Below are 15,495 nucleotides of genomic sequence, written 5' to 3' on the forward strand. Positions count from 1 at the left end.
AGGAGGTAGAGAAATAAGTGATAAAGGATGCAAAACCAAGGATTTATTGTTTTTCCCAATAAGGATGTACGTTCCCATTTGCAGTAGGGTATTCCTGTGGTAGGTCACCTGCTCAGTTCTTGGTGTGTTGGCTCTTTAAAAGTGTGGTCAAAGAGGTGGATGTTTATTTAACTGTTATCAGGGTTTTTTCCACACTAGAAATATGCAAACCAAAAGTGGAGGAGACAGTCATGTTCATTTCATTTTCATGTCTGTCTCCAAATTGATGTGTTAGTAAGTGCCATGTCTGTTAAATTGAAGTAAATATTATATTTGTACAATGATTTAATATGTGAAATTCAACTAATTTAACCAATATTTTTCTTTTATTTTTCTTTTCCAATAAAGAGTTTCTGATGATAAGCAAGAGATAATTATGTTTTAACAGAAATTACAGTATTTTTTATTTCCATTACTTGCAGGGAAAATATCAGTGTTTGAGAATATTAAATACTATGATTTTTAAATAGGGCATTTGCATTAGTTTTTCCTGAACAGGTAGGCTAGTTGACATAGGAAATGTTGACCTTAATACAGTCCACTTCATATCTCCTTATTTAAACTCTTGTTTAAACAATTGTAATTTTGACAAAAGGGAAATTTACTACTGTATCTCTTTAATTGAACCGCAGGTGTCGTAGACTACCTAAAGGCCTCCACCACTGGCAAGCATTTTCTGATCTCAAGAAAAGAATTGAGGATTTTATTGAGTGTTGTTCTTTGCTGGAAATGATGTCTGACAAAGCAATGAAGCAGAGACACTGGGATCGTATTTCTGAAACAACAGGACATACATTTGATGTAGAATCTGAGACCTTTTGCCTTCGAAACATCATGGAAGCACCAATTCTTGAAAATAAAGAAGATCTTGAGGTAGGTACATATGTTTTTACCCTCCTTGCTCCTTTTCTATTGTGAGCAAAAATAATGTCATTGGTTATAGAATGGTTACTCTCTTTAAAAATAATTACTTCATTAAAGTCCTTGACTTTCAATGAGACCACACTGGTTTAAAACAGTCTGTGTTTTGTTTAGAAGTTCTTACCTATGTAAGAAAATGTAGAGGTAGCAGCTGGAATCTTTAGACCCTTATTTGTAGATAATCTACTCACATTCCTCCTGCCATTATTTTTTATGATTTTCTTAGCTCTTTTTAAGCAGGAAAAAATCCTCAAATAAGACCTTAAATGGTCATAGTCACTTAATTTTTTACCTCTGTTGTTGCTTTATAGTTCTGCAGGTAAATCAGAAATTTTAGATGAGGACTTCTTAAGAATATTTAATATTAAAACTTTTTCTAGATTATTAGAAATAATCTTTTGATTATTCTGGATTCTTTTGAACCACACAGCTTCAAAAAAACCCACTCCCTAGAACTTGTGAAAACTCAGTGGAGTTTAAATTTTTAATATGGTAAATACATATGCAAAAACTTATTATATCTATACTTGATTTATATGGAAGCATTCAAAGCTGACTTGCTTAATTTTTAATTAAGCTGTGATTTGAATAGAATGTTGGACTTGACCTTTCCAACTTAAACTTTCTTTAGATTCTGTGATTCTATAAACTGAAAAGTGGTAAGAGTTCATCTGGTGATGAGTCTAATCACAGTCCCTCCTCAGCCTTGCAAAAATCATGATCAAAAATCTTTTTTAAAAAGAAATAACAACATGTAAAGACACAGAAAATACATATCCATCCATTTCCAAAAGTGATTTTTTTCAGGTGTCCATACAAGTAATTTTAGTGAGTAACATTATTAGTGTGATATCTGCTTTTTTAAATATTCTATGACTGGAGGTACAGTATTAGGAAATTCATTTCACAAGACTGGAGGGTCTAAAAAGGGGTCCTTTCTTTGCAGGATATATGCATATCTGCTATGAAGGAAAAGGATATAGAAGCCAAACTGTTACAAGTAGCTGAAACCTGGGCTGCGCAGAATCTGAGCTTTGCACCGTTCAAAGCAAGAGGAGAGTTGCTGCTGAAGGGGATTGAATCAGCAGAAATTATGATAATGATGGAGGACAGTTTAATGATTCTGGATTCTCTAATGTCCAATAGGTACTTGCCATTGTTCATGTATGGCATTTTCAGAAATACTCTGTGAGAGCAACAATACTATTATTGAGCTTAATTAGCGGTAAATTTGAATTAAATCATTTTTTAAATAAAACAAACTTTTAAAAGGCCTAATAAAAAACCTCCTTATGTGTAAGATTTCAATGCATATTCAATTATGACAACTTTAATCTCAATATACTTGAATATAATCAAGCTGCTAAAATCTTTCCAAAATGTTGTTCTTGTTCTAAGTGAAACAAGAGTTAGTTTGTTCTGGGTTTGTGGTTTTTTCACCACTCTAAGTATTTATTTTAAAATAGCTTTATTTACAATTAAATAGCTTATGCTCCTCTCCACTTTTAGATACAATACAGCATTTAAAAAGCAAATTCAGAGCTGGGTTTCTAAACTAAGCAGCTCTTCACACATAATTGAAGAATGGCTGATTGTGCAGAACCTCTGGATTTATCTTGAAGCTGTTTTTGTAGCAGGAGATATTGCAAAAGAGTTACCCCAGGTAAACTTTACAATGCTTGCCTAATATTGTTTACTGAAAGCTTTCTTTGCAATAATTTTCAACAGATTATGCTTTGGTTTTTCTATATATAGGAAGCAAAGCGTTTTCAGAATATTGACAAATCGTGGGTAAAAATAATGCAACGAGCTCATGAAAATTCAAATGTAGTTGCCTGCTGTGTTGGAGATGATACTATGGAGCAACTTCTCCCTTATTTACATGAACAGTTGGAAGTATGTCAGAAATCACTTACAGGGTATGAATTGTTTGATTTTTACTGCTTTACTACATTGTAAATAATTTGTATGAAGAATTAAATGTATTTCAGTCTTACTTACACCCCTATATAGAAAAAATTACAACCTGAAATGGTTTAATAAAAATCTTGTTCAATTTTAAAGATATTTAGAGAAGAAAAGACTGCTGTTTCCAAGATTCTTTTTCATTTCTGATCCTGCACTTGTTGAAATTCTTGGACAAGCAAGTGATTCTCATACAATCCAGGTATGACCTTAATGATTTTTTTCTACTTATAAAAAGAATTAATATAAAGGGAGGCATTTAATAAAATGGGATGCAAACATTTTCTTTTTATAAAGTTTACTTGAAAAAAAATTTGGTATCTTGCTCTCAACTATTTTAAAAAATGTGAAATGGATACCTGTAATTCAAAACAATCTTCAGAATTCAGACCACTAGAACATGGTTTGATCAAGTGATTTGCTGGGGGTTTCTTTCCCAACTGAACTAATAAAAGGGCCCTGTGAGGCTTTCCTGCTTTGCATATTGCAAAATTCTTCCAGCTAGTCTGGATTGTTACTGAAGGTCCATTGAGATAAGCCAGTGTATCTCTAGATCATCTCTGCAAACTGTAAAAATACAATAGACAGAGATAAAATTCTACACAACCATTTCTGTAATTGCTACCTAGGGAGGGCCAGAAATTCTTCTGTAAGTTCAGATGAATTTCGCAGGATAACCTTATTTGAGGGGGAGTTTTCTGTTTGCTAATGCTAAATATTTACATTGAATAACTCCTGAATTATCCTTACAGCCACATCTGACTTCCATATCTGACAACATAAATGAAGTAGAGTTTCACCCAAAGGATTACGATCGCATACTGGCAGTCATTTCAAGAGAAGGAGAAAAAATTTCAGTAATTATCTGATTTTTTTTTTCTAGAAACATTAATAGACAAATAATTTTATTAATGAACATATAAGATGTATTAAGGTGAATTATGGTTAATTACAAATAAATATTTCAAGATTTTTGTTGACAAAACTAGAATATGTCTTCATGAAATAAATTGCTTCGATACGAAGTAAAATCTGTAGCTGTCATGAAGAGGAATTTAGTAACTATCTAGTAACTCACATTCTTGAACAGGATGTTGGTAAATATGTTCCATTTTATACATTTGCTTTCATTATTTTTCAGCTGGACACTCCAGTGCTTGCAAAAGGACCAGTAGAAATTTGGTTGAAGGCTTTATTGCAAATGCAACAGAGGTCGTTGCATGGCATAATTAGGGCAGCATTTTACCAAATTAGTGACCCAGGATATCAGTTGTTGAATTTTCTTAATCAATTCCCAGCACAGGTAAGAATACAAGGTGTGTACATGTGTCTGCAGTCTGGGGTGTGTCTGGGGCATGTGGAAGGCAAAGAGCACGTGGGATTGCCTGTATGAGCAAGTTTTCATAGAGGAAACAAGGGGAAGGATCTGGACAGGAGAAGGTAATCCTAAATCACTTTGATTTTGATACTCAGTATATAGCATCATATTTTTCTTGCCATCTGCTTTAAATTTAGTTTTTTCAGTTCTCTTGGTGAATATAAAGTAGTGCTTATATTTTCTGTAATGGATTTTTTATCCCTTTCAGCTGCAAATAAAATTGCATGTGCAGATTGATTTCTCTCATAATTTAAGATTGTAAGAGCTATGATTATGATTATTTATCTCATAATTTATAAGATTTATCTCATAGTTCATATATTTGTCACTATGATAATGCAGTCATAGTACAAGGCTATGTTGAAAGATCCTAGAAAATCCTCCATCTTACTGATAATTAATAAATTTCAGCTAAAATTATTGAACCGTTTCCCATTCTCTATGAATTCTGAATCTCTAATTTGCTGACTGGTACAGTACTGGGTGTAATTTTTAATAAAAATCCTGCAGATATTAAAACTAGCTATCATGTTGCTATTTTCAAAAAAATCAATGCATTTAAATATTTAATAGAATTATCTCCTAAAACTCTATTTATTATGTAATTGGGTATTGTCTCATCAGTGTTTATTTGAAAGTTTTTCCTACCTTAAACAAATAAGGACTGTCTTGTTTCATGTCAGACATTTTCATGTGGCTTTACTACTGTCTGCAAAGATCTTTTCTCACACCTTGCTAAGTTCTTACGTTCAAAAAATTGTTTGTGTTGGAAGGGTTTGGCCAAGGAATTTTTACAAAGAAAAGCTGTGCTACAGAAGAGAGGAGTTGGGGAAAATACTGACAAATTAAATGTTTTCTTCAAAAACTGTCTTTTTCCTGGCTCAGAAACTGGTGTTTTAGATAGCATGAAATAGTCACATCCTAATATAATGTTATTTATTTTTTGTTTTCCTTTGACTAATTGGTGGTTCTAAAATTAATCTTTTTTAGTCTCTACCTATGATAGCTCACCATTTAGAATCATGAGGCTATCTTCCAATACACAAACTTGTAACCATGAACTAACTACAGTTGTAGGGAGCCAGAAAAGTAGAAAGAGATGTTTAGCAAAACTTTTAGGGCTTGGTGTTTTGTGAATATAAAAATGTGTGTAATAAAAGAATGCAGAGATTGTCTGTCATTTTTTGTTGTGGGTGTTGTAAATCAAAACCAATCTGAAACAGTAATTTATGTACAACATCTTATAACTCTTTAGATTTATTTAGAAGTAAAATAACTTGTAATTTAATGTGCTCTAGGCTTTACTCTGGGCATGACAGAATGTTAGAAGGCAAGCCATCCCATGTTCAGTGAAAATTCACAGCAATTTAATGTTCTTTAATTAGTTACAAATTGGCAATGGAAAATTGTCAGAAGGTCTTCTCCCCCCAGAGCCAGTTTGGGTACGTATTCCTGGAGTCCTCTAAAGGATTAGAAGGAAACTGACACTAGTCCTTAGTTTGAGAGTATCTCACTATGTGACAAATTTCTGTAAAATTTTTAAATCGTTCTCAGCAGGTTGTGCAGCAGAGCCCATTAATTCAGCCAAGTGTCCTGGTGGGATAGAGTCATGCTGGATGTAGTGATATTTTGGAACTGTCTACACCATAATTCATCGTTCCTATTATAACTAAGCCTTCTGTCACGCAGCTAGACTTCAACAAGTGATTAGTTTGTATATTTTTCATGTATTACATTTTTAGGTTGGATTACTGGGAGTTCAAATATTGTGGACACGTGATGGAGAAGAAGCTCTACGCAATGCTAAGGATGACAAAAAAATTATGGACGTAACCAATGCTAGATTTCTGGATATTCTGAATACATTGATTGGCCAGACCACACTGGATCTTTCCAAGTTTGAGAGAGTGAAATTTGAAACACTTATTACCATCCACGTGCATCAGCGTGATATTTTTGATGACTTGGTATAGATTTTGATTTCTGACAACTAAATGCATTTTCTATCATAATACTCTTTCTTATATGTGGTAGCTACAGTTACATGTGTATGCATATGTAAGAGATGTCCATAATCTCATCACAGTAAAAATAATATAATTTTGCTTAAAATAGAATAAAATTAGTTCTGTCAGCCAAATATTTTTGCCAAATGTTTACACTTTTCCTAGAACATTTAAATTTTCCATGTCTTCCTATAGAGTTTTTTTTTGGTAGACAAAACAAAGTATTTCCTTTCTTTGAAAAGAAGTTGTACTACTCTTAATTGCATAACTTAAGAAGTTGAGACTGCTGAGGGTGTTGTAACTACTAAATAATTTCCTCAAGACTTTACAGAATCTCAGTTGGCACATGGCTGCACCTTCCTAAGGAGACTACATAGAACTCAAACAAACAAAAGACCCCCTAAAATAGTTGCAATCCTACACTTGAACTTTTGAGACTGTGCTAAATTGTTACTGTTCCTTCATTCTTTGGGGAATGGCATCCTTCAGCACTGTCCCTCACATATTTCCAGAGGCTGTTAAGATTATGCAGCATTTGCTTCTCTGCCTCATTCACATCCTTCCCTCATCACACCCTTTGTTGCAATGTATTTGGAGGATTTAGCAGTGTGCTATTTGCATTTCTCACTTGGAAAGTGACTGCCCTACTAAAGCAGTTTTGGATTTATTTGATAACACAGATGTTGGGACGATTTGGTTAAGTGGTCAGGACGTTTTAAAATATCAGTTTAGCATACATCTGAACATGTTATATCATGTTTATTATATATAAGTTTACTTACACAGGAACTTTAATCTGAGTAATCACTCGTTACTAACATAAAAATAAGCATTTTATCACAGTTGGTAAAGTCAGTAAGTATAAGTGCTCGGTTATAACACATACTTCTACTTTCTTTTAAGGTAAAAATGAACATCAGATCACCAACTGATTTTGAGTGGTTAAAGCAGTCAAGATTCTACTATAAAGAGGATTATGATCAAGTCATCGTAGGAATCACAGATGTTGATTTTGTTTACCAAAATGAATTTCTGGGTTGCACTGATCGTCTGGTTATAACGCCTCTTACAGACAGGTTAGAAAAGCAATTATAGATAAGGAATACTTTTAATATATATGGTGTTTATTTAATATTTATCTCTAAAGAGATACAATGTGAGTTAAGTCCTGTGTGGGCTGAAAGCATTCTCATACATATGCTTAATATACACTTTTAGAAAAGGTAAAATAGAGTCTCACTACTCTGTACACTTACTAATTCCTTTATCATTGCCTTTATCACAGTTTAAAAAGAACATTTAATAACAGAAATTCATGGTTTTAAGGTTATATAGTAGCATATAGTTTAGCAGTATACTGAAGAGAAGGTTAAGTCAAATATTTCAAATTTTGTAATAAGTGATTCTGTAAAGATTCTCTGGCTTCTTTGAAAATCTAAGAAAAAGCTGTGTGCACTCACCTTACTTCTTCTGTAGCCAAGCAAGTAAATGGTCATTTTGTTTCAAATGTGGCTTAACAAAGAACTGTATTTCCTTTTTCCTTTTGGGAATGTCTTTGCTTCCTTCCTTGTCCAAATTATTTTTCCTTTTGATCCTTTCTTGAGATATCACTTTAAACCAAATGAGAAAATAGAAGACCAAGAGATATTTCACTTGCAAAAAGATCCCCTCAAGAAATAAAAACAACTTCCAACTACAATAATTTACTTTGATATCTGTGTGGTATATGTGCTTCTATGACTTTTTAAATACCGAATTGTAACTATATCTTACACATAGCGTGGGAAGGGGCCACACATATATCCTTATTCTTTCACACTTAAGGATTTAGTCAAAGGTAGCATAATTAAATGTATATGGGTTAGTATGCTGCAAAATATGATGGCATAACAGAATGCAACAGCAGAATGTGCTCTTTATAGCTGCCAGAAAAGTTAATGAGAAATATCTTTATGGGATGCGCGTTGCTTTTTTAGCTTGTTAACACCAGGGTTTGTTTTTTTTCTTATTTGTTTGATTTGTTGGGTTCTTTTATTTTATAAGTACTGTTTAAATGTTGTATTTTGTGCCTTTTACCTTTCTGAACTTCTTGCATGGAAATCCATAGGATTGCTTTATAAAGAAGTAGCATTTCAACATAGGGGCAGTAAAATCTATTGCAAAACTTGATCTTTATTTTATATGTATGCATTTATATCTTGAATATAATTTAATAGATTAACATCAATTTGTATTTTTAGGTGCTATATAACTTTAGCACAAGCTTTGGGAATGAACATGGGAGGAGCTCCAGCAGGACCAGCTGGAACTGGTAAAACAGAAACAACGAAAGACATGGGAAAGGCTCTGGGGAAATACGTAGTAGTCTTTAACTGCTCTGATCAAATGGACTTCAGAGGTTTGGGCAGGATTTTCAAAGGTAAGATTTCTTCCTGTAGGATAGAAGAGACTTCCACAGGTCATTAGCAGGTGCAGGTAGAGCAGGGTGCTCACTCAGTTCCTGACTGCGTAGGGTTTTGGCTGTCTCCAGGGATGGACGTTCTGCAACGCCTCTGCTTAAGTGTTTTAATCGTTCTCATCACACTTTTTGTACTTCCTCTACCTTGGAGTCTTCCACATCGAAACACGTATCCATTGTCTTCTCTTCTTCCTCTGCCCCTCTGAAACAAGCCCGACTCCACCTTCTCAGTGCCTCCTATTATATAGCTGTCAACAGCAATAGGCTTTCTCTTCAGGCTCAACAAATGCTGTTCTCTCAACCTCTCCCACTGTGTCCTGTCCTCCCTCCAGCCCCTGACACGATCACAGCACCCTGGGTGCCCTCATGCCAATTTATCCATGTCTCTGCCCTACTGGGAAACCCCAAAGTAAGTGAGCATGGCTCTCCCGCTGCTCCCTCCTGAGTGCTGAGCGGAGGTGAACACTGATATGCCTCACCCTGCAGGCTAGGCTCTTGCCCAGTATGCAGCTGGCTTCCCTTGCTACAAGGGCATAGATCTGATTCATGCCTAATTAGTTGTTAAATGGACCAGCAGCTCGTTTTCTGCAGTTTCAAACTGCTTTGCAATGCAGTCAGCACAGAGCTTGTACTGCTGCACGGGGTTATTCTGGTCTAAGGGACTTGAACTTCACGGGATTTCTGTCAGCTCATTTTTCAGAGTTATGGTATTGTATGTATTGGGAAGCAAGAGGCATAAAAGTGGCTAAAGCTGTGGGTTTATAAACATATTGCCCATTTGAAAGTCATTAAAATTTTAGCAAATCTTTGAGTGACAAAATCCATGACAGAATGTCTTTAAGGTGATTTAGTCTTAACTGTGCAACACAAATAAACCCTGAATGACTGGCATAAATGATTCATAATTAAATAACAAGCTTTTAGCATGCATGAAAGAAAAACATGGCTTGCTGTTACTTTAATATCATTTGGGAAAAAATGCTGTTAGAAACTTTCTTATAAAACATTGTGAAAGGAAAAACAATTCTCTTGGGTGTCACTACATACATGTTACTTTTCCAAACAGAAATTAGGCAACTGTGAAAATAATCCCGTACAAAAAGTACTCTTCTTATTAATATAGTACTTCTAGATTTCTCTTTTAATTTCTTTTTCTTTCTCTGGGTTTCTCTCTTTCTTTCACAGACATATCCACACTTTGAATGTTGTTAATGTGTTGTATTATTATGAGAAACTTGTTTAGTGGGGACTTAAAATCAAAACAGTGACTTTTTCGGTGACATTTAAGACTAATGTTTTGAAGCTCTAAGTCAATTATTTTTAATTTTTTAGACTAACAGTACAGCTTTTTGCAAATAATTGAATGGTGCTCTACAATAAAAGGCTACATTCACAGAATGATCTATAAAAAATATTTACCAAATACCCAAAATTATCAAAAATTTTTTTCAGACCTTGGCTCACTTTTAAGCATTGTGTATAAATCAACTAATATTAATTCAGACAGATATGGAAACAGTCAGGTGGATTGGAGGAAGATGGGCCTTGACCATGGGCAGTAAATAAAACTAATGTGATTTAATTACTTGCAGGAAAAGTCATTCAGATATTCAAATATGCATGAAGGACAAGAGATGATATTTTTTTCTTTCCCTGTTTTAGGTCTTGCACAGTCTGGATCTTGGGGATGTTTTGATGAATTCAATCGAATTGAGTTACCTGTCTTGTCAGTAGCAGCACAACAAATCTATATTATTTTAACAGCAAGAAAAGAAAAAAAAAAGCAGTTCATTTTTTCTGATGGGGACTGTGTGGATTTAAATCCAGAGTTTGGAATTTTCCTAACTATGGTGAGTGTAGTAATAATTTCAAAGAAGTGGCAAATTATACTACATAGAGGTTAAGTGATACAGTGAAAAGAATTGGTTTTATTGATAAAATAATGTTATTATAGAATTAGATTAAAGTGCACAATACATAAATAATATGATTATTCATTAATAGCCTGCCTTCATTTTGACTTTAATATTATAGGAAGAGTTCCTAATTATGTCCCTTCATTGCTGTATTGCTACTCACTGGGCAGACTAGAAGTTTGACCAAGCTTGCAGAATTTTCTGTGCTCACTGAGAGGACTGAAACACTAATATGCTTTACTACCATATCTTTAATAATGCTAATAATAATGCATTAATAATTCCTGAATGTTTTAATAATATTAATGTATTGGTAGTTTAATAGCATTAGTATTTTAACAGTATTAATGAGAAAGATACTGTAGAGAGCGGGGAGAAAAAGAACACTCACTTAAAGAAGGAGATATAAGAAAAATGTTAAAGATGTTTTTCAGGGACACAGGTCTTGACTAATGGGTACCTACATGGATATGTAAAAATTCTTCAATCTCCCGTAATATTAACTTTCAGAGTATGCTGTCTTGTTGCCCTAGGATTCTTGAGGCTTCATGGCACTATTTCCTGTAATCTCATGGGCAGGAAATTTTAAGGTGTATGTTTCCTAATGCCAAGGCAGATAGCAATCCAAGATTACTTTATGGGAGATTAAAATTACATAATTGATAGGCAAGACTTCTAACTCTGAACTGCTCTAAGTATTTATACATGCATTTATTTTTATTGAACAATAAAAAGGAGGCTATTTTGCAAATCATAATGATGCATTATGTTTTCTTATTTAGAATCCTGGATATGCTGGACGTCAAGAACTACCAGAAAATCTCAAAGTACAGTTTAGAAGTGTTGCAATGATGGTTCCAGATAGACAGGTATAATTCCTGACTGAACTGAAAGGAAAAAATGTGTTTCAATTTGCTGACCTGTCTTCAGGAGAACCTAATGGAATTTCTACAAATATTTGTATTTCAGATAATTATAAGGGTTAAACTTGCAAGTTATGGATTCATTGATAATGTGGTCTTGGCTAAGAAATTCTTTGTTCTTTATAAACTTTGTGAGGAGCAGCTCACTAAGCAGGTAATGTTATGTATTCTTTTTTCTTTGTATTTACATCATAAAACCTCCTACTTTTTGGGTTAATCAATTTTTTAATGAAACATCACTTTCATGCCTTTTACAAAATATTGAAATACTTTAAATGTAATTTTAAAAAATACCTCTTTAAAATTTCTGAATAAATTACTACATTAATTCATTAATATGTAGTTGTATATGGACCTTTTTTGTTGAAAATGTTGCTTTTTAGTTAATTGCAAGTGCATGAAGTTCTCTGCCTAAACATGTCAATCAGACAGAAAATATCCCAGTCATGTAATTTTTCTGTAGCAATTATCTAGGGCTAGGCTAAGTAGTTGGAAATTGGAAACTGGAAAGCACAGTTTAGTTTGATTGAACTCGTTCATGTCCCTATAGCATTGCCTTGACCTGAAGTCTGTGCTTTAAGATGCCTTAGCTGAAAAGACATGACTCAGAATGGAACTATTAGTTTTTTAGAATCCTGTTATTCAGAGCTATATTTTTTTTTTATATGGCATGATAAATGGTTTCATCAATTAAATTTAAATTAGGAAAGAAAACCTTGTAGCATACACACATCTTCCTGAAAACAACTTCATTATCCTTCATTTATTTGAACAGAATAATTCCTAAACAGCAGCAACAATTCCTATTTTAGCTACCTTTTCCAGGCAGGACAACTGCACTTTACAAGTAAATATGCAAGTAAAGTTTGATATATTAATGAAATAAAGCTAGAGAATTTGTTACTGATGCATAAGCCTTCTTCCACTCTCTAGGTCCATTATGACTTTGGTCTGAGGAATATCCTTTCAGTACTGAGGACTCTTGGAGCTCAAAAGAGAGCCAGGCCAAATGAAGGCGAATTGAGTATTGTCATGAGAGGGTTAAGAGATATGAATCTTTCTAAGCTGGTAAGAATCTAATTTAATAGTTAAGCACCATGTAGAGGAATGCCTAATAGATGTTTCATGGGTTTTGTATGAGATCAGAAAAAATCTCAAATGTTCTTTACTTTAAAAAATGAAGCATGATAACCTTCATGTTATCATTAAACAGCATAGGGAATTTATTAGACTTGTAAAGAGCGTTCATTATGCAAAGGTTCAAATAGATTTATATTAAGGCTTACCTCTGCATGTGACTTTCAGTGTCCTGGCTTGTGCACCAACTGACCACTGTACCATAAGTAAATTGAATAATGAGTATCCACTAAATCAGACTTCTAAAGATTTCTTTCCAGATAGGATGTTCTTTCCAATATATGCTGCAAGTGGTTTACAAATCAATTTTATAAATTGACTCCAGCATCTACTCAGTGAGAAATTTCCTTCAATTCTGAATTTCCCTTTTGCATGGCTTATGGATGACATTTTCAAAGCGCTGCTTTTTGTAGCAAGCTCTCCTGTTAGCTGTCTGTAAGCATATGTTATTACTGCTTTTTCTTTTAAAACAGAGACTAGTTTTGATTTGGAAATGTTCTTTGAATAACCATCCTTTAAACATTTAATGACATTTTTTGTTTCAGATAGATGAAGATGAGCCTTTGTTTCTGAGTCTCATCAATGATCTCTTCCCGGGGTTGCAGTTGGACAGCAGTACCTATGATGAGCTCCAGGCTGCAGTGGCTCATCAGGTTGAAGAGGCAGGATTGGTTAACCACCCACCATGGAACCTTAAGCTTGTTCAGGTAAAACTTTTTTTTCTAAAGCATTCTTCACAATCAGGAGTCAGAACAATGTGTTTGTGGCTAGACCACTGTCTTACCCAAGAGCCTGCACATCGCATGTGGGGAAAAAGTGAAGGTTGTGTGTGCACCTTGCTGAGGAAGACCAGTTCAAGGGACTTGCACTGTCGTGCCTGTAAATCTTCATCCTGGAATGATAAAAGCTATTATTCAGCTTGCAGAGGAAGAAACTGTGTATGTTTCATCTTACAAGATTTCAGCACCCCGGAGGATTACCACTGTTTTGTGCCGTTCAGTTCATTCATACTTGCACAGGCAGACTGACACTTTCACAGCAAACCTAAGGCTAACATTAAATGGCAAACATAAAATTCAGTAGAGAACTCTCCTGAAACTAAACCCATACACAGTCCTGGAGGAAGTGCAGTCCCTCTGCTTGTTTCATATGCATAGGTATTTCAGACTGTAGTAATTACTCATACTTCTGTAGTATTGATGTTTTAGTACTATTAATTTTTCCTTTTAAATAATGCAGAAGACCCTTTTTCAAATCTTATAAAACTGTTTTCAGCTGCTTAAAAAAGTTTAGGTAAGATTTAGTTCTGTGAAACATTTATAGTGTACTTGCTTAGTGCTAAAATATTAGGAACTGGAGATATGTACTCTTCCACAAAACATTAAAATTCAGCAAATGCATGCTAAATTAAATCCTAAGCATATAACTTGTATGTCTAATACCTCTTAATCACTACTAAGTGCAAGAAAATATCTTTCTAAAGCATGTATTTGTTTTTATTTTGATTTTTAAATTGAAATATTTTATTTTGATGTTGCTAATAGTTGTATGAAACCAATCTGGTACGTCATGGGTTGATGACGCTTGGACCTAGTGGGTCTGGAAAAACGATGGTCATAACTATATTGATGAGAGCACTCACAGAATGTGGCCATCCTCATAAGGAAATGCGCATGAACCCCAAAGCTATCACTGCTCCTCAAATGTTTGGAAAACTAGATGCTGCAACTAATGACTGGACAGATGGAATCTTTTCTACTCTGTGGAGGAAAACACTGAAAACCAAAAAGGGTATGTAAATACTTCTCATTTGATATCATTAAAAGGTATCTTGAATGATATATTGAAAAAAGTATATTGAATTCACACATGTTCCTCTTGAGGAAAACCATAGAGAACATATGAGATGAGATGAGATTACACCTCTTAAGAAAGGAAGTTTAAAGATTTAGTATTTCAGTATATCTACATTTTTAAAAAAAGATAATATTTTTGCCACTTCAGCTCTGCAATGTAGATGTGTTACTTGGAAGCTGATAAATCATAAATGATATTAACTTGTTCTAATGGCACTGTCTTTATAATAATGTTATTGTCATGGTTTACATGCATTGATTGCCTGTATTTATATTCCAGTATTTTAGGATTGGCATACTGAAATTCCTTTTTACAGTGTTTCACATGTATCTGAAAAAATAAATATATCAAAGAAAGGGAATTCTTCTAGGGAACCTTCCTAAAAAGATGTTAATTTTAGAAGACAGTTGAATTTCTTACATTGGAAATGCATGCGATTTCTCTGTTAGAAAATTTATATATTCAAAATGAAGCTGGAATTCTAAAATTTAATTGCTAAAACATAGGTACTTACATCTATGTTTATATTTCAAAGTATAAGAAAAACAACCAGATTTTAAGAACAGAGGAGTGTGCATAGTTTTCATTAACTTGAGAGGGATCTGTGAATATTCAATGTCTCTGGTTTAGTTGCTCAAAAACCCTCACTTTAGCAACAAAACACTAAATTCCCCAACCTCCCTGTGCTGCTGGAGTAGGGTTGGGGCAGGAGGAGGAAGGAGGAAGAATTAGATTACATTATAAAGAAAGAGGTTGCATCTGGAGAAAGAAAATGGAGTGGGGTAAAACTGTTCTAGGTGTTTGTCTTTGCTTCTCATCATCCAAATTTATGTTAATTTGCAATAAAATAATCTTTTCCAACTTGAGTCTGTTTTGCCCATGACAGCTGTCAAGT

The 15,495-nt window shown here is 34.0% G+C and overlaps 1 protein-coding gene across 1 annotated transcript in view; it reads left to right on the forward strand.

Annotated features, from left to right (window-relative positions):
- DNAH8 (dynein axonemal heavy chain 8) overlaps positions 1-15,495 on the forward strand; it is a 114,004-nt gene that overhangs the window by 43,977 nt on the left and 54,532 nt on the right. The window contains 16 exon segments of the mRNA XM_063153346.1: positions 672-912; positions 1,907-2,106; positions 2,470-2,623; positions 2,716-2,879; positions 3,025-3,127; positions 3,678-3,782; positions 4,067-4,228; positions 6,046-6,270; positions 7,213-7,385; positions 8,550-8,728; positions 10,430-10,617; positions 11,466-11,552; positions 11,653-11,760; positions 12,540-12,674; positions 13,289-13,450; positions 14,288-14,534. Of these exon segments, the coding sequence (XP_063009416.1) occupies positions 672-912; positions 1,907-2,106; positions 2,470-2,623; positions 2,716-2,879; positions 3,025-3,127; positions 3,678-3,782; positions 4,067-4,228; positions 6,046-6,270; positions 7,213-7,385; positions 8,550-8,728; positions 10,430-10,617; positions 11,466-11,552; positions 11,653-11,760; positions 12,540-12,674; positions 13,289-13,450; positions 14,288-14,534 (2,633 nt within the window).

The sequence above is a fragment of the Melospiza melodia genome, chromosome 3, assembly GCF_035770615.1.
Source record: "Melospiza melodia melodia isolate bMelMel2 chromosome 3, bMelMel2.pri, whole genome shotgun sequence".
NCBI lineage: Eukaryota > Metazoa > Chordata > Aves > Passeriformes > Passerellidae > Melospiza > Melospiza melodia.